Source organism: Micropterus salmoides, unplaced genomic scaffold, assembly GCF_014851395.1.
Source record: "Micropterus salmoides isolate LMB-PRFRI ecotype aquatic unplaced genomic scaffold, ASM1485139v1 Ms_hic_scaffold_11, whole genome shotgun sequence".
Taxonomy (NCBI): domain Eukaryota; kingdom Metazoa; phylum Chordata; class Actinopteri; order Centrarchiformes; family Centrarchidae; genus Micropterus; species Micropterus salmoides.
In genome coordinates, this window is record NW_024040152.1 from 26,316,376 (window position 1) to 26,335,059 (window position 18,684).

Below are 18,684 nucleotides of genomic sequence, written 5' to 3' on the forward strand. Positions count from 1 at the left end.
ATTGAGTCAGGATTTTCAAAACTGGTTTTAAATAAGAAAAAATCATAAAATTCATTCAAATAAAAATTCAAAATAGAGCACCAGCGCAAATATAAAAAATTAAGAAAAGACAACCATGAATGTATAGTGTACAACTGAGTACAGAGTGAGTGCCTACAGGATTCTATGTTGCATCTGTTTGGTCATGCAGAGTAACATTCATCAGCTACAGACGGACTGCGATGATACAGGATTGGCCTTTTTGTGGCCCTGTGTCTGGAGTGTGCAACAGACGGAATTGAGGTAAAATTAATGAAACTGTTGTTGCTTGTAGCGATATTATCAAAGAACCTACTCATGCATTAAAGGTAGACTTGGATCCTAGATATGCACATGACATGAAGTACAACAACACAGCCCCTATCTGGAGATAGTGGTTGATGATGTACAGGTAATGTATTGGACTCTGGTTGCATTAATAATCTGTAGTTGATGGAGGGAGGGATGGTATACAAGCACTTGGAAACATATAGCAGCGAGCTGGTACGCTCTTCAGTCTGCGCCACTGTTTCTGTTGTTCTAGCTAGCTTGAGACAAGAATATGTATTTCTGACACTATGATGGCGGGGAGGAGTTCATGGTCACTGGGAGGACAGTGTGTGGACAGATTGTGAGGAGGCAGAGCTGCCCTCTCTGGCTCTGGCCGCCAGCTTCTGTCTCAGATCTCTGATTTCCTTCAGCAGTTCTCTCTCGCTGCTGTCCAGCTGGGCCCGGCCTCGGTCCAGGGAAACTGCCAGGAAACAAAGAAAGGAAGACATACAGGAACATTATACTGTAGATAAAAAAAACTCAAGATAATGATGGTCGCATTATGTAGAGCTGCAACAGTTAGTCGATTAGTTGACTGAAATAAAATTAATTGGCAATCCATTAATCGTTTAAGTCAATTTTCAAGCAAAAATGGAAAACATTTCATGGAGGATTTGATGCTTTTCCCAGTTGCCTTATAGTGTAGGTTATTTTATTACAGTGAAGCCAAGTCAATTGCAATAAAAATTTTGATTCTCAGGCTCCCTCCAACATTGCTCAAACAATATGTATAAAAAGAAAGAGAATTTTGAATCTGTATAGATAAAATAAAATATATTTATAATAATAATTTAATCAAATATAAATAATAGTAACATTAACATTTACTGACAAAACAACTGACTGATTGAGAAAATAATCTGCAGATTCATTAATAATGAAAATAATTGTTAGTTGCAGCCTTCATATAAAGCATATATTAATGAAATTGAATAAAAGTAATTTTAAATGGCCCTTTTTAGAAAGAGTAGAAGGAAGAACGCTTTGGAAATCTCTGATCATTATGCTGCTGTGGCGGCACCAGGAGAACACGCCGATGTGTCACCGATCACTATCTTGCAACACAGCTGCAACACTGATCACACAACAAAGCCCTGTGCTGCTTTTCATAAACAGTGACTGCACATCAGAGAGTCCTTTCAACAGAAACAAACTCAGCAGAGGAAGTCTTGATCTTCCCTTCTTAGCATAGCCTTTAGAAAACAAGATTATATTTACAAAGACTCACAGTTGGTGGAGGTGCTCTCTGAAGGTGAACTGCTGTTCAGACACACCATGTTGGCTCCTGCCTGCTTTGGGGATGTGGCAGAGTTGGGTCTCACTGCCGGCCCGGCAACATAAACAGCAGCGGTGGCACCTGGTCTATGAGGAAGTCCCCTGGTCCAACACGGTGACCTTCTCCTTGTCTGTCTCTGCCCGTCTGGCACAAAGAAAACACGGTAATATTAGATCCATGTCTCACTGATGGACAGACAACTGGCGTGCGTGTGTGTGTGTGTGTGTGTGTGTGTGTGTGTGTGTGTGTGTGTGTGTGTGTGTGTGTAGTAATACCTGCATCTGCTGAAGACAAAGGCTGTCTCTGCTCCTGTAACTGGGTTCTGGTACTCATCACTTCATCCCACTGCAAATTGACAAGTACTCGTTTGTCTAATTGAATAAGACAGCTTATTTTTCCAAATCCCACAATTTGCTTTTTCATAATTAGTATTAGACTTAGTGAAAATGACATCTATAAATAAAGAGCTATTTTGTAATACTGATTTTAAAAGGTAACAGAAAAGCCCATAAATTATGTCATAGTAATTGTACATAGACAAGCCAGTACATCATTCAAGTTCACGTGTTGACAAACATACTCTTGTTGTTCTCACCTTCCTTCCTGCCACATCTCTCACGGTGTTAGCCAGTCTCTCCTCCTCTGCCAGGGTTTGCCTGTGAAGCTCTGCCAGCCTCTCCCGCTTCATCTCCTGCTCGGCTTCGACCTGTTGCAGGCGCTCCGCCACCTCTCTCTGCCAGTCTGACTCCAAGCCCAGCTGGCACGCCTCCGCCAAGGACTCCTCCAGGGCCTGTGTATTTGTGTGTGTGTAGAGAAAAAAAGTGAATGGATACCAGAGGAGAAGATCACAGCTACCTGCGCCAAAATCAGTGTTTGGATGGCTGTGTGCCTATGACACTTTCTTGTAAAGCCAGACGGATGTACTAGTGCATCAAGAGCGCGTGCAGACATATGTCAATACTATTAGACTGTCTCCATACTGGAATGTGTCACTAACCTGCATGTTTGTCTCAGTGTTGTGTAGCAGCTCTGTGTAGCTCTCCTCCTCTCTTTCTGCCCTCCTCATCCTCATCTCCACCTCCTCCTCAACCTCCTGTCCCATGCGCTCCTGCGCCTTCAACAGGTGCTGAGGGAAATGATCATGGAAAAACAACAAACAAAGAAAAGTGGCTGTTACATTAACCTAATCTTTCTCGTTTGACTGACCTCAGTGTCAGATTGTAAGATTCCCAATGCAGAATATGCATGTTATTCATTGATTATGATCAAACCCTTGAGTCTACAAGAGGCGACAACACTGGGAGGACTTGAATTTAAGCACAAATATGAGTGATTTTGCTTGACTTCACTTTGTTTCAAACTCTCAAACTTAGAGGCAGACCTGTAACTGCTGTCAGACATTTTTTCTCGGCAATGTTCTATGAGAAAGCAGTGGTAACATTTTATGCTTCTGGTTATTTCAATTGCAGTATGTGTTCTAGGTTTAGGAGGGGGATAAATGGCAACACACGTCAGAGAGAGAGAGAGGAAGGGAGGGAGAAACGAATCAAAAGAGGAGGCTGGGAGAGAGGAGGGAAGGTTGAATGCACCTGTTCTAGTCGTCTCCTCTGAGCCTCCAGCTCCATCTGTCTGACTTCTAGATCCTCGACTGCTGCAGCTGTTTCTCGCTCCCGGAGGTCCATCTGTAACACAACACATAAAGGTTACTGTTGGTTTAGAATTCAAACATCAAGGTTGTTAAGTCCATGACTAGCAACTCTACATTCTTTGGAAGAATAATCATTTTATCAAATAGACACAAGCACATGAATAATGCTAAACTGTGACCAGAGGAGCTTGGGATTACACGATCTCTGCAGTGGCACAGTGTGACTTTTTTCTTTTTCTTTTTATGAATAACTATTTTTACATCTAAAAAACACAGTTTATCAATGAGAGCGTCTTGAAATAAAAACGCATTGAGAAATATGTTAAAAAGTACGTGGCTAAATGTTTAACAGATAGCCTGGCTGCTTGATGTTTGGTTTCTTTATATAATAAAAGAGACTACTTTCAATCTTAATCATCAGGTTATGTTTACCTTTCTACTGATTTCCCGGTCTAGCCCTTGGATCTGTGAGGCTCTCAGGTCCTGCTGGTGTTTGAGGAAACGTCTTCTAGTTGCGTCCAGCAGCTGCAACTCCTTCACCTTCAGCTCTCGCTTCATGGCTGCCAACCTGCAGAGGGCGGAGCAGCGTCAGCAAATAATTGTGCTAAATCACATCATTCTTTTTCCCTCCCCCCTTTTGCTGTAACACAACAATGGAGGTGTGAAGTGTCTTGTGCTTTTACTTTGCCCTCTGCTGTGTTAGTTTTTCGTCTTCCTGTGCCAAGATGTTTCTGCGCTGTTCCTCTGCCTTTTGCAGCAGCTCCTGTGTTCAAATCAAACAAAGTACTACGATTCATAATAATAATAATAATTTCGATTTCAGGCTTGTGTTTTCATATCCAGCTTAACATATACATACAACAAGATCTATGCTTAAAATGAATCTACCTGTTGTGCATGATAGGCCTCCTCTTCAGCTTGGCGACGCACAAAATCTGCACGCAGGGCTGACACCTCCTGTCTGATGAGACAAACAAACACGCTTTATCTGTTGCATGTTTTTCTCACTAATGCCTCTGAATGGTACTTAACATTAATTTTGGCTAATTAAATATGCATTTCTGTTATCCAATTAACACTGTAAATACAGCATCTGTAATGTCACCTCTCACGGAGATACTCCATCTCCTGCAGCCGTATCTTCTCCCTCTCCCGGCTCTGGTATTCCACTATGAATTCTGGGTAGTGGTTGAACACAGGGTACTGGCCTTTAGTCAGTGGTGTAAAGTCAGAAAGCATAGTCCTGGGATGTATGTCAGCTGGTGTGCTGCCCATGAGCCGGTAGGCCTCCTTTATCATGGCTCCCACATCCAGGTTGTTACGGTGGTGGAAAAAATACTGAGAGGAAAGAAAACAGAAGAGATGGAGAGAAACGTTCATGAAGGAAGAGAGACAGAAAAGTTTACTGACTGATGGGACTTGCTTTATTTTCAGAGAAGAGGAGAACATAGTTACCTCAAAGTCCTCTTTCTGCGAGCAGAGCAGCAGAGGCTCACGGCAGCAGGTGATGTAGGCCACACAGGCCATGAGCAGGAACGACGGATGGTTAGAAAAGACGTTATCAAAGAGTCTGAGCCACTCATCACGAGTCAAAACCTCTGAGAACAAGGTCTCCAGCAGGGGCCACACATAGAACTGGGACAGACACAGAGATGCATAAAAAAATGTGTAAATGTATACAGGGCAGGGACTTGTGATTCTGTGAGCCTTGAGTTGCAGAGCAGCCTGCCTAAGCCCTCATGCACCCTTCTCCTCCAGTTGTGCGTAGCTGTGTACTGCTGTTACCTGTGAGGTGATGCCACAGTCCACCAGGTGCTGCAGGAGTTCCTTGTCGTGATGAGCCAGAACGTTCTCCACCATGCTCAGGATGTTCAGGGGAGGGTTGGGGAAGTACTCGAACCAATGCTGACCCCAATTCACTGAACAACCAAAGACTGATAAGACCTTGACTTTGCCTCAAGACACTGAGATGCTTAATAAACGGAGCCACGAGTGAAAATGTTTTGTTTTTTTTACCTATTACAGTGGCCACCACCTCGAAGCAGAGCATTGGGTTGTTCTGGAAGAGCTTGACGAAAGGGAAGGCTACCAGGGGAAGGTACTCCGCCTCTCCAAAGATGGCTGCCCAGTGGGCTAAGGCAGACAAAACCCTGCAGAGCGGAGGAATGGACCCAATAGATAAAAATCCTTAAGTACCAAAATGTGTTTAAGAAAATGTGTGTACTTATAATGAGTTGTAATTGTGTGTGTTAGTGAGAGGGGGTACCTCTGCAGTCCCCTCTGCAGCTTGTGACTTTTGATGGGGTATTTATCATTCAGAGTGAGGTAGGCTGAATGCAGGCCTTTATCAGTCAGACTGCTGTACGCCGCATGGTTCTCTGGGAGACACAACAACGATCGCCACACAAACATCCTGCAACACAGATACACAAATCAATCATGCAAACGCAAAGCGTTTTTCAGTCATCAAATACATGCATGAATCGTTGTCCTATAAAAAATATCTTCACCTGTATTTAGCGGGATATTCTCCAAACGCCTTGAGCAGAGCCACCAGTCTTTTTTTATTCAGACCAGCAGGTAGTTCATTCTATTGATAAACACAAAAGACTCAATTCAATTGGGCACTCAGTGCATCTGTTTATTTGTGGTTGAACATCTCTACTGATAAGCAAATGATTACTGTATATAAAGAAAATGAAGAAAAAACAATGTATTAGGACAATAGTGTGTGTTGTTCACACCTCTTTATCCTCAGCTGTAGATCCAGCAGTGGGTCTGAGTAGCTTCACCTGTGTCCGCCTACCCGAGCTCTTGGCTGGTCTGTGAACAACCTCTGACCTGACCTTGACCTTTATGTTAGACAAGTCCTGATCAGCTTCACCGCCAGAGACTACTACCACCTGGGAGGGAGGAGGCTGGGTGAGGGCAAGAGAGAAAGACACACACATGCTCAATATGAATACACATGCAGAACGATATCTTCTCTTGCCACCTTGTATATCATCACACCGCAATCACAACTGATTGTCACCTTGTTTAATTCCTGTGTGAGACTCTGGATGCTGTAGACATTGATGCTGCCGTTATCCATGATGGCCACAACATGGCGGCCGTTAGGACTGACTGCCACTGTTGAGATGGCGTCGTCGTGGGAACCCATGTGGAACAGCAGCTTGCAGGTGTGAATGTTGATGAAGCGCATCACGCCGTCCTGGCTCAATACACCTAGCGTCTACCCAGACAAAACAAATAAAGTCTCAACACACATGTTTACTGTGGAGAAACGTTGCACACATACTGTACATACAAATACAGAAACGGACTATAGGCTCATTAACATGCACAGAAACACAGACAGGGCCTCTTCCAGGCAAATGACATCAAATGAGTCTAAAACAGAGAGTAAAAAGAGTCCACAGCAGGAGAAAGGAGGAGATGAAAGAGGTGTCCTGTTGTCTGTGTACCTGGCTGGCTCCTCTGTCAAAGCTTTCGGGCAGGAATTCCAGCTGTCGGACGGTTCGGACCTGCGTGGGCATCTGAATCACCCTCACCAGCTGTTTGCTGTCTAGACACCACAGATGCAGCAGGTTGGAGCGTCCACCAGCAGCAAGGCTCTTACCATCACTGCAAACACAAGTCAGGTACATCAGTGTTAGATAAAGACTTCTGAACCCAATTTACTACTTCTGACTTCTTCTTCTGCTGATGAGTTTAGAGGCTAAGCAGGGCTGTGATGTAAGAGACCCACCGTGTGACAGCGAACGCCTTGTAGGAGATTTTGGGACCGCAGTCAGGGACGGGGAGCTGGTATTTGCAGAATAGTGTGTCGCTCTCCCAAGCAAAGATGGAGTCATCACTGAAACAGCTGAGGATGGTGTTACTGAGAGGCAGGAAAAACACCTATGACGCAAGCAACAGTGAGCAAAGACCATGAAAAATGAGAACAAATTTAGTGATACCATAAATTTACTAGAGCTTAAAATTAACCAAAACCTAAATCCCTATTTTTCATTAATCCTCACATGGATCATTACCTTCATGTAGTGATCACACTACACTCTGTAAACGTTGTTTTCATTTGGTATGTCTGCATGTTTACCCTCTGAATGCCAACAGACTGCCTGATGTTGAGCTTCCTCTTCCTTTGGAAGGTGTCCAGGTCCCAGAGCTGAGCTGTGTCTGAGGACGTGCTGATGGCGTAGCGACCTGAGCTGTGGACAGATATGGACGAAACTGCTCCCTCGTGACCCCGCATCCAACTGACCAGCTGCTTTGTGTCTGTGCAAAGAGACAAAAAGCCAACAATGGAGTTTATATATAGTTAATATGGTGGTGAGTGACAGACAAAAGTGGGTGACACGCTCCCTTCTGGCTTTTCATTAAACTGACCAGGTGCTCTGAGAGAAAGACAATGTGTGGATGTGTCCATCCTACCTTTGTCAAAGCACTTGATGGTGTAGTCAGCCAAGGCCACAAGGAACTCTGTGGTCCTGCGGAGGCTGAATGCCAGAGCAGTGCAGGCCTGTCCTGTCTTCTGCACCAGACGAAATCTGCCCCAAGAAAGAAGCAATAAAAAAAACAAAATACACAAGGTCAGATAAATGTGGAAGCTTGTTGAGTTTAAGGGTAAGGGCTGCTAACTTTGAGGTTCTGTTCTAAATGTACAAGTATTTTTTCCCGTCTTTTTCTGCTGCTAGAACATATTCAGGTGAGAGAAGAGGTGTGTCAACACTAATTGGCTATGGCTGGCATTAATAGGAAATGTGGGCACAGTAATAACTGGATGGACCATGTTTGTGAATGTGTCATAATGTACATGTAGCTAAGTGTTGAAAAGCAAATCATATTAATATAAGAGATAAACAAAGAAACACTTAAATGACTAAATTATTTTGGGTCCTTTGAGCTTAATCACCTGTTTCTGCTGATGTCAAAGACATAAATGTTGCCATGGTGATCTCCAGCCAAGAAGGCATCTCCTGTGGTGTCAAAGGCCACATGGAGGAAACGCACCGTCTTGGCCTGCTGAGCGGTGCGGACCACCGTCACTAACACACTGAGGAAGACAAACAACACCTTAAAAGGGGAAACGCACAGATAGATGAAGAACAGCACATTTCAGTGAATCATGGCTGCTCTCTAGTGGTTACAATACAGCCCGAAAAAAGTGGCACAACAATGAAATGCCGTTTTCCTTCAATGAGGACAAGCTCATGGCGTAGCAACAAAGTATATTTGATGCTGCTCAGCTGGATGCAGCTGCAGAGGACAGATGGTAAGTGATAAAAACGAGCAATATATTTATACTGCTTTGATATGCCTATAACTTAAGTTACTCTGGGTGAAATTTAAAAACAAAATCGTAAAAAGTCAGCCAACTATTTAGAGTTGTTACCTGTGTGAATGAATGTACATGGAAGTGCAACAAGTGTGTGACATACAAAAGGTAAGGTTAACTAAACTGAAAGCAGTTGGCCACCTTGTTATGTTATTTTATGCTGGAAAGTAAATGACAGATACATCTCACAACGTCAGATAAATGTGTCACTGCTTAGTCAAGCATCATTTACCTAACGTTACTTCAGACCTACCTCTTGCCTGGTGTTGGTTTTCGATGCCAGACCTTCCCCTCTTCTTTGTTTCCGATGTCTGTCACCTCCATTTTGAAGAAGTCTGTGGAAACTCGGCATACATTTAAGAAACAGAAGGATCCCCCTTGTGTAACTTAATTTGACTGCCCCAGTTGACAGTAACAGGGCTAGCAAACGGGCTAATCTCTTTACAGGCGGTGCAAACAGCGCGAAGTTTGAAAGAGCAACAGTCAGTATATTTAGTTTCACGTTACAACCAGATAAGAAGTAAATCTCAGCACCACTCAGTGTTAGTCCGAGTTAAACTGTCCCCTAAACGTTTAAAAGACACTACGCCAACATTTTACTTAAAGTTCAGGAGATTATTTTTTGTTTTGATGACGGTTATTTTGTCGCCCAAAATTGACGTAAAGTAAAGCGTGCATTATGGGAGTTGTAGTTCAGCACTGGGTTGCACCGTTTTACACAGTCAATGCGCAATGTTCTCTCCCAGGTTAAGGTGTCAGGTCGACACTAGAGGCTGAACTACTATTTAGTTAAATCAGACACAAAAATGGGTTGCACTACGATAGCTTGAGTCCCATTGTCATGGTTACCGTGCGCATTAGCTTTCTGGCTGCACTGGCAGCGGGGGCCCCAACTGGACTGTGCAGTAAAATGGCGTGCAGTTAGGCTAATGCAAAAAATAACGAGTGGGGCAGAAAAACTGCAGCTTTCTCCCTTACTGAGGATAATTCTGTGACATTTCATGATTTACACATCAAGTCAGCAAAAATACAAAGAAAGCCTCTAGACAGATCATGTTGTAAACTGATAGTTTGTGAAATATTAGTTTAGCCTACTTCTTTATGTATGTGTGTACATGAGTGTTTTGCCTTTGCACACTGCCCAGAACATAATGAGATTTCTGGATATTTAATGAATCCTTTATTTACTTTTTAGTCCAAATGTTCACCAATTTCAATGTATTATTTAGCCTGCTATAAAAAATACAGGATGCAGCTTATAAATAACCACCAGATCTACGAACACCGGGACACTCATTAGGTTTCAGTGTTCCTAGAGGAACAGCTACAGCTTTTACAATACCACCTGTAGGATATTTCATTTGCCTTTTAATAATTTACATTTGTTGAAATAAATATGTTGTATACATCTGGATTAAATGCTGCAGTCCCACTGGGACTGTCTTAACATGCTTCCACGAAGATGTGATTATTTTGATATCTAACATGTAAGGCCTACTGTATATTTCATAGAGGATTGGGAGGGAAACTGGGTACTCTGGTTACTTCTTTGTTTGTTTCTCTGGCACCCAGTTGTTATCATGCTCAGATTGCAGAGTGCATGTAAATTCCACATAGTGCATCCTTGAGCACTTTAAAAAACAATGATTGAAATGTAAGTGATAAAAGATTAACACTAGTGCTTTTTCAATACAACATGAATAATTTCAAAATAAAGATCAGTTTCACGTTCACTCAATGAACACTTAGGTTTAACTGTAACATAAACCAATAAAACATCTCAACAGCTCGGGAACATTAAAGTGAAAAAAATATTTTAAATGAACCATTCCTAGGGCTCATATGTATATACATTTTCTGACCATTTAATTCAATTAGCTTATTGCAGATACTTTATATCAGAAGCAATGTAGCCTATGTTGGCAGGCAGGTTTGAATTACATGTTATAGGTCAGTCTCTCTTGACTGTCTATCTGGGGGATACAAGCCCATCTCAGTAAAACTATCAAGTATAAAATGAAATCAGAATCAAAGGAAACTTGCAATATTAACAAATAAGCTCGGCAGACAAGCTCAGTGACCTTTAACTGGCATGTTATAGGGCCAATGGTCAAAACTTGACCAGGACCAAAGACTTATATTTCAAATTACACCACAATACTACAGATGGACCAGTAGATCGCTCTGGATGTCAACATAGTTACTGTTTTTATCAGATACATTCATATTTACAGGTTTTCATTTAACAGTCACACACTCACCTGAGGAATACAAGCCCACTCTGACTTGTTCCATGAAGACAGGATTTATCGTATCTTAATCTCTAATTTCCTTGGCCTCAAAAATCCAGTTATCAGTCGGACTCCTTTACGTTATTTCTGGCTCTTTGAATTGTTATATACTTACAAACCAAAGCACAATCCTTCCATCAGCAATAGTGATTAATTAAACAAAACAACAAAAACTTCTGTCTTCTTTTTTACTGAGATTAACTGGTGAGACAGCATTTGTTTCAGATTATTTACTTGGAAAAACAACTAGAACAAAGTGAAAACTAACACTACTGGTGTAAATGGTTAAAGAAAATCTGAAACAGGCTTGCATCATTTCTAGCCCATGTGTCAATATGTTCATTGAATCAGTTTATCACATCACTTCATTTAAAGTGGGCCATAAAACCCTGAAACCCAAAACCTAACGACTGAGTTGTGAAGTGAGAACAACAGGTTTCATAAAAAGGAGATAATTTGCATCTGGATGGTAAACTGAGAGTTTATGCAAATTCTTCAGGAAGCGGGCAACTCCAATAATTCAAAGAAAAACGAAAATATGTTGTGAGATAATAAAAGTACTTCCGATTTTAACAAATCTCCTTCAAACTAAGAGCATGATATGAAGCCTTCAAAATGATGAGGTTACTAACCAACTAACTAACTAAATGTACAACTAAACACAGCTAAACTAAACTAAACAACTAGGATGCAAGCAACGCCAATGAAGGCCCATCTACTTCAATTTATTTGTCCTTAAAGTATGAACAAGACTATGATTATTATGACAGGTGAAATGGCTAAAGACAAAAGAACCTGCTAATTTACTCCAGATGTTATGGTATTCTCTAACATTTACACACACGCCTTTTGTTTTTCATCAACTGGAACAGCAGTTCAATTATTACTATTCGTAGGAGTGGGGTTTTACTTTGAAAAGCTGAGCCGGAAGAGTCTGCTCTGATCTCACTAACTTAGCTAGCGCTCTGTGATTAGCCACGTCATGTAAACTTAGCAGTGGAGCAGTTCTGATATTTGGGCAGCGAGGGGACGCAGTTTTGGGGGGGTATTCCTTTATTTTCAAAAAGGAGCACTTATTTCAAGGTTATACGTCGGCAGGAATCGTAAGAAAAGATGTCAGATCTCGGGGACTGGTTCAGAAGCATCCCTTTCATCACCCGGTACTGGTTTGCTGCCTCGATTGTTGTTCCCTTTATTGGGAAACTAGGACTGGTTGATTTCAGAAACCTCATGCTGTTTCCGGAGCTGGTCTTTAACAGATTTCATGTAAGTTTTAAGTGTTCCTTGTTCCCCTGTGTGTGTTGGAGTTGCTGATATGCTGTGGTTGTTTTGTTTTGGATGTGGTCAGTTAGTTAGCAGGTAGCTAGCATGGGTCGCTCCGCAGGCCAGAGCTGTGTGACAGCCAATGAGAGAGCGCGACGCAGGAGGCTACGACTTCCGGACGCTGTCAAAATGCGACTTAATTTGGCAACACTGAAATAAGCTTTAAATATGACACCAGTGGTGCCATAAAAATAACGTAACTACCAGAGATAGTAACGTAGCCGAAATGTTGCATTTGAGGTATGATAGTTTTCAGGGGCTGTTGTGGAGAAGGTGTGTTGGACTCTGGAGCTGCTGGTGAAAAGAGCCGTCAGGCATCGTTTTTGGTTTGAACCCCAAAAGACTCACTCAGGGAAAAAATGCAAACTAGTTACTTGCTGTGGAGGAAGGTTACTCAGTCAAGCATTGCACTTAAGTACAAATTGAAGGTACTTGCACTATACTTTAAATAAGATAAATATGTTTTAAATGTATTTTATACCTATAGTTGGTGGTTACTTTGAAGAAGACGATTTTATTATTAGGTTTTCAAAATATGATGCTTTGTTATAGATCAAACAGTCAGCTCCACCTTTACCAGCCCCCAGCAGTAAAATGCTACACATTAACACTTACATCAAACCATTAATATAATAAATATAAAACTCGCACATGCCACTTGTGAGCATAAAAGCAGAATTACTGTTAGTACTTTCAATACCCTTCTTAAATACATATTTCTGTAGTTACTTCTGTACTTTATTAGGTGAGTTTTGATTGTAGGATGTGTATTGGACTACTTGATACTGCGGCATTGCTACTTTTACTGAAAGAAAGGGTTTGAATACTTCCTCCACCCCAGGTTGTTTGAGTAATCATTACACTTTCTGTAGTGTTATGACTGTGTACTGTTTAACCTGCCAGAGAGAGAGCTGGTGTGGCAGTTACAATAGGTTATTGATATCTCAGAGAAACACAGACAGGGCTGCTGCAGCTGAATCGCTTTTTATTATATTACTCTATTTGCTTTGAATTGATTTGTCACTTGGAATCCAAATAAATTGAATCTCAATTCAACGCAGAAGTCCATTTGTTAAGACGAAACATGAGAGGAAATTTATTCCAAATTTAAGTCCATCTATTGTGGAAATATGGATAATGTCAGTTGTAAATAATAATAGCCAGTTAGCAGCTGTTAGTATTTTGATTAGGGCTGTAGCTAAGAATTATTCTAATTATTGATGATATTACCCAATATTTTTAATGAACTGAGTAGAAATTTAGTCTGAAATGTCAGAAACTGTGTGGGAGCCCGAGCTCAGATTTCAGAGACTAGAATCAGAGAAGGTTCGGTATTTTTGCCAAACAGCTAAAAGATTACAATATCTAAATTGTTACAGTTTAATTTTCATTTGAGTGACTAATCAATTAATTAACTGCTCTAATTTAATTGTATTAAAATAAAAATGTTGTCATTTTCCCCCGGAGTAATAGTAATTTAACACAGAAAATGCTCATCTCCCCTCGAGTCATCTCTCATTAAATGCTGTATTGATCTCACGTCTGTTGCCATCAAACTAAAATCTTTGGATCTAATTGTGAGTTAACAGGCTATGCAGAGGAACGCTTCTTTGGTGTTTAGAAGTTATCATTTACAATCCACACGAGAATCCATGTGTGTCACAAGCACAGCCTTGAAAGTCTGGATCTGGGAACAAACACTATTTTGATGTCTTTTTTACATTTGTGTTAGACTAATGTCTCTTCTGGTTGTTTCAGCTCTGGAGACCGGTGACAGCCACCCTATATTTCCCAATAACCCCTAATACTGGGTTTTTGTACATGGTCAACCTGTACTTCCTCTACCACTACTCCACTCGGCTTGAGACAGGTGAGACTACACACACACAGTCACAAACACTGAATGGTCTTTTTGTCATACTAATCTTTTCCTTGGTGTTGTTTTTTCAGGGGCGTTCGAAAGCAGACCTGCGGACTACATCTTCATGCTCTTCTTCAACTGGATATGCATTGTTGTATCCTTTCACTGGCATCATAAAATACAAAACCCTTCAAAACCTTCAATTTTATATGATAAATTACTATCTACCTACAGTAAATCGCTCCTTCGACTTCCAAGGTTACATCCCTGTTAGCCTGTTTCCACTCCCCCGGGGATTCTAACTCTCTGCTGCTTTCTTTTCTGTACCCCGTTCTCTCTCTGCAGCACTGTGCCATGTCAGGGTGGCTCTGTGCCAGTGGCCCAGTGTCAGTCTACCCCTGCAGAGCAGAGAAACCTAATCTAGGTCACATGCAGCACCAGCAGTACAGCCCGGCCCACATCTTGACACAGTGTCGTTTTGTCAGGAGTTTAGCTCTGATTGTAATGTTGTCTGACTTTTTAGACATCTCTTGTTTTATAAGATTAATTTGGGCAAACTCCTGTTCTTCTTAAACCTGTGTGCAACCAAGTGTTCAGTTGTTGTCCCCACAGGTGATTTGCGGGAATGGGTAAAAGAAAAACAAAAGTGAGGTGAGGGAGGTTAGGCGAGGTCTGAGCTGCCAATGTCAGATGCCTTGCTCAAAGGGGAAGAGGCAGAAGCGGTGGGTCACAGTCAGGCGGCGTGAGACTTTTGAACTGGAAAACTTCCAGTCTCCAGCTGCTCTAATCTTAAGGCTCCAGCTGTCATTGTTTTGAGCCACGAGGTTGTTGTCCTTGACTCTAGCTGCAGATAGTTGGGCTGCTGATGAACATGCGGGTGAGAATCCTCCTCTCTATATTTATACCACCACATGAAATCATGAGCAATGTGTACTGTATATAAAGCTTATATTAATTGTTTGCAGTTGAGATCTAAGGAGTGTTTCATAATGCAAAACGACCACTTAAACTTGGCTTACTTAAAGGAAAAGTTTGACATTTTTAGGAAATGCGCTCACTCACTTTCTTGCCGATAGCAGGATGAGAAGATCGTTACCACTCTGTGCAAGGAGAGTGGTATCAATCTTCTCATGTAGCATTAGCTAACGTTAACTCTGCCAGGAATCGAATGGCGTTCTTTTTTTTACAAAATGTTGAACTATTCCCTAAATCAGGCTTATTTAGCTAGTTTTCATGTTTAGCTTCACCTCAGGTTTCACCAGTGCTACAGTCAATCTGCCTCAGACTAAAACTAATGGTTCCCCCATACTCCTGTGAACATGCAGCAGTTTAGACGTGCATGCTTAAATCTGCCACATTTGACATGGGCTGCATTTATTGCATACTTCAAATTTCGCCCATGTTATTTTAAATCTTAAGTATATGCACAATATCCCGTCAACAGTTGTCCTTCTAAATTCACTGAAGTCTTTGCTTATAAGGTGCCATTTTCACCATTTTAAATGTCTGCCCCTTTTAAAAATACAAAAAAATTAAGCACTTGGCTTGCTAGAGTCCTATTTGATTTGTGAAACTTGTCATGCTGCTTTGTAAATGTCTTGTACAAATAATTTAAGCACATACAATAGCAAGAATCATTACATACTACTTGGGTCAAAATCTGGCAGTTCTTAAACCAGGCATGACTTCGAGTCAGCTTTATGAAATCCTGGTTCAGTTTGTTAGCCTCATTCAAGACCGGCTTTTCATAATAAGTCCTCAGTTTGTCTATGTTGTTGTTATCAGCTGCTGATGATCCCGCTGATCATGTCGGTACTCTACGTCTGGGCTCAGTTCAACAAAGACATGATTGTGTCCTTCTGGTTCGGAACACGATTCAAGGTACCTCATGTTTCATCACAAGCACTCGTTCAGCTTGAGACTTGATTAGACTGTTTCACAGTAATATCAGAACTTACCCGTCCTGTCATCATGTGATCATTATTCCACATAATATGTACTTCCTGAATGTGAAACCTTCTTATTACTTAACATGGATGTCATTAATGATATTCTTCATGCTCTGCTCTGTTCTAGGCACATTATCTACCTTGGGTCATCCTGGCCTTCAACTTTATCATTGGAGGCTCGTAAGTAACTGTTTTTAATTAGTTCAATCAAAGATGCTGTTTAATAGTTGTAATTTAAACTGTCCTATAAATGAATAAATTAATAAGAAAGGGTCTCTGGGAATAGTCTAATAAGCTGTCTTATGTGGTATGTTTAAGCGTTTAAACTGATGGTGTTGCAACAGCACTGTGTAATGTTGTTTCTGTACAGTTCAATTCATCTTCTTCTCATTGCTGTAACTGTGCAGGTTTGTAAATGAACTGACAGGGAACCTGGTGGGTCACCTCTACTTCTTCCTCATGTTCAAATACCCCATGGACCTGGGAGGACGCTCCTTCCTCACCACACCAGAGTTCTTGTAAGTTTATCCCCCCCCCCCAGTCTGGGTTTCATTTTGGAGTTTTGGCCTTTGCCCACCCCCTCAACTTCATTGCTGAGATTTGAGGATGTTGAGGGTGTGCTAAACACAGTTTTAAAAGCAAGACTATGTCACTTTTGAATGAAAAAATAACACATTTTAAGGAATGACGTGCAGCCTTACTCACAGCAACACACTCGGGCTTTTTTCTGCTACAGGCTTACTGTCTGGCGTGACCAGCCAGTAGCTTATTATGGATTAGCTAATGCAAAGATATATATTTTAATGTATTACAATTGCACTGCTGTAACGGCATGTGTTAGGATTCACCATTGTTTACCTGTGGCCGCTGTTTAAAGTTACACAGGCATGCTTTAAAAGAGTGCACGGGGCAACTGTATTACCTAAACCACTTGTTTGCAAGACAAAAACATAAATTAAGAATTATTACCTAAAAACTCTGTATGGTTTACTTTAACAAAGAAATTAACAAGGACTTGCATTCACTTTTGGTTTCACTTCCAAAATATTTTAGATACTTAAGTAAATCTTAAATGATCCCAGGAGGGGAAACTAGTTAGTTATGACTTATTTGTTAAAATTACTGTAAATATAATCTAAATATGTGTCCCTGTTATGTTTAAAGTCCCCCAAACTATAAGAAAAAAAATCATCCTGTTTTTCTCCTGCTCAGTCGTGTGTGTGTGTGTGTGTGTGTGTGTGTGTGTGTGTGTGTGTGTGTGTGTGTGTGTGTGTGTGTGTGTGTAAAAACAGCGTTTCAGTTTGGATCTGTTTAATGTATGACGACCTTCAGCGTAGCCCCACCCACCAAAATAAAAGTACGAACCTGAAAATGAGCATAAAATGGGACCTTTAATTTAAAAAAATAAAATACAACCCTGCCACTGAGATTTCTAGGAATTGTTGTTTGATAACGTGCTTGCAAAGTAGTGTTTGATGGCTCATGTTTTAACACCTAACCGCTCATCCCTTTGCACATCTCTTTCCTCTCTCCAGGTATCGGTTCTTCCCTAACAGGAGGGGAGGGGTGTCGGGCTTTGGAGTCCCTCCCAGCAGGAGACCAGCTGCCCAGGAGCCGGCAGCAGGAGGCCGTTACAACTGGGGCCAAGGCAACCGTCTGGGGGGTGAATGAGCGGAGACAAGAGGAGAGAGAGCTACGCCCCTCCCTTTGCTCCCAATGCTCCCAATAACAAATGGCTGTGCAGCTGATGTTTCAGGTTAAAATGCTTGCTTTTTCATGTTCTTTCCTGTTTTTTTGGGGGGGAGGACCTTAAGACTCCTAATGTGATTCAAAATCATGTTTAGTTTTAAAAGATACAACAGGATGAAATTTGAGGAAACATGCATTTTAACCAAGACGGCGCCGCACAGCAGGACTCAGACTCCGGCTATAGGCTCAATTCACCAAGTAAAGCCAGCTGTACTATTACTACTACTGCGGATGTGTCCATGTGAAGCAGAAGAAAATATGAATAAATAGATTTTTTTTTTTATGTTATCATTCTTAATCTCCCCTCCCCTTTTCTTCTTCCTTTCTGTCCTCCAATGCCCCCCCCCCCGGACTGTCACGACAAGAGATGTTGCAGCTGCACACCAGCACCCTGTTTCTGTCCTCTCTCTGTGATGCCATATCAGATTACATTGTAATTACCAATGCACTGGCAGTGTGCTCTCAGCCGAACATGAGCAAAGCTATTTAGAGAGCGCTGTTTCCAGGTCGGAATTTACATGGTTGTAAAATGTTTTTTAAGCCTCTGTGGCACAGACTTGATCTTCCTCTGTCTTAAGATCTGATCTTAACCAAAATGAGGCGATGATGGGATTCTGCTTTTTTTTGTTTGTAAATATAACAATTGTTTATTGAAAGGATGAGCGAGTCTGAGTAGTTATCTGTGTAACATCCATGTTTCCTTAACGCTACACAGAGGCAACACTTGGATAAAACCTTTTATTCTCTCGGGTCAGGAGAGCGCAGCTATTTATGTACCAGTGTGGCTGGTTGAGAATCACTGTGACTATATGTACAATATTCAGTCAGGGCTGATGCTAATATTCTCATGATCAATGAATTTGCCAATTCTATTTCTGATAAACCATTTACTCTATAA

At 41.4% G+C, this 18,684-nt stretch overlaps 2 protein-coding genes across 4 annotated transcripts; one reads left to right on the forward strand and one right to left on the reverse strand.

Annotated features, from left to right (window-relative positions):
• Positions 1–6: 6 nt before the first annotated feature.
• Positions 7–9,378, reverse strand: tbc1d31 (TBC1 domain family, member 31). 2 transcript variants are annotated; one of them, XM_038712036.1, is made up of 23 exons: positions 8,867–9,378; positions 8,191–8,331; positions 7,710–7,825; positions 7,375–7,553; positions 7,024–7,175; positions 6,740–6,899; positions 6,307–6,507; positions 6,017–6,190; positions 5,783–5,862; positions 5,539–5,685; positions 5,289–5,422; positions 5,058–5,191; positions 4,728–4,907; positions 4,378–4,610; positions 4,161–4,233; positions 3,956–4,035; positions 3,705–3,840; positions 3,214–3,306; positions 2,622–2,750; positions 2,220–2,414; positions 1,900–1,969; positions 1,577–1,768; positions 7–769 (listed from the first exon to the last, which is right to left on the reverse strand). In XM_038712036.1, exons 1-23 carry the CDS (start codon positions 8,935–8,937, stop codon positions 621–623), a joined length of 3,219 nt encoding a protein of 1,072 aa, XP_038567964.1. In that variant the 5' UTR covers positions 8,938–9,378; the 3' UTR covers positions 7–620. The 2 variants fall into 2 exon arrangements, with proteins under 2 accessions (XP_038567964.1, XP_038567965.1); XM_038712037.1 differs by lacking the exon at positions 8,867–9,378 and having other exon boundaries at positions 7,024–7,155; positions 8,191–8,207.
• Positions 8,443–18,445, forward strand: derl1 (derlin 1). Of its 2 annotated transcripts, none has more exons than XM_038712046.1 (8): positions 8,443–8,550; positions 13,986–14,097; positions 14,178–14,242; positions 14,939–14,965; positions 15,874–15,969; positions 16,165–16,217; positions 16,445–16,555; positions 17,573–17,708. In XM_038712046.1, the coding sequence occupies exons 1-8, from the start codon at positions 8,548–8,550 to the stop codon at positions 17,706–17,708; spliced, it is 603 nt and encodes a 200-aa protein (XP_038567974.1). In that variant the 5' UTR covers positions 8,443–8,547. The 2 variants fall into 2 exon arrangements, with proteins under 2 accessions (XP_038567974.1, XP_038567973.1); XM_038712045.1 differs by lacking the exon at positions 8,443–8,550 and adding an exon at positions 12,018–12,170 and having other exon boundaries at positions 17,573–18,445.
• Positions 18,446–18,684: the final 239 nt, after the last annotated feature.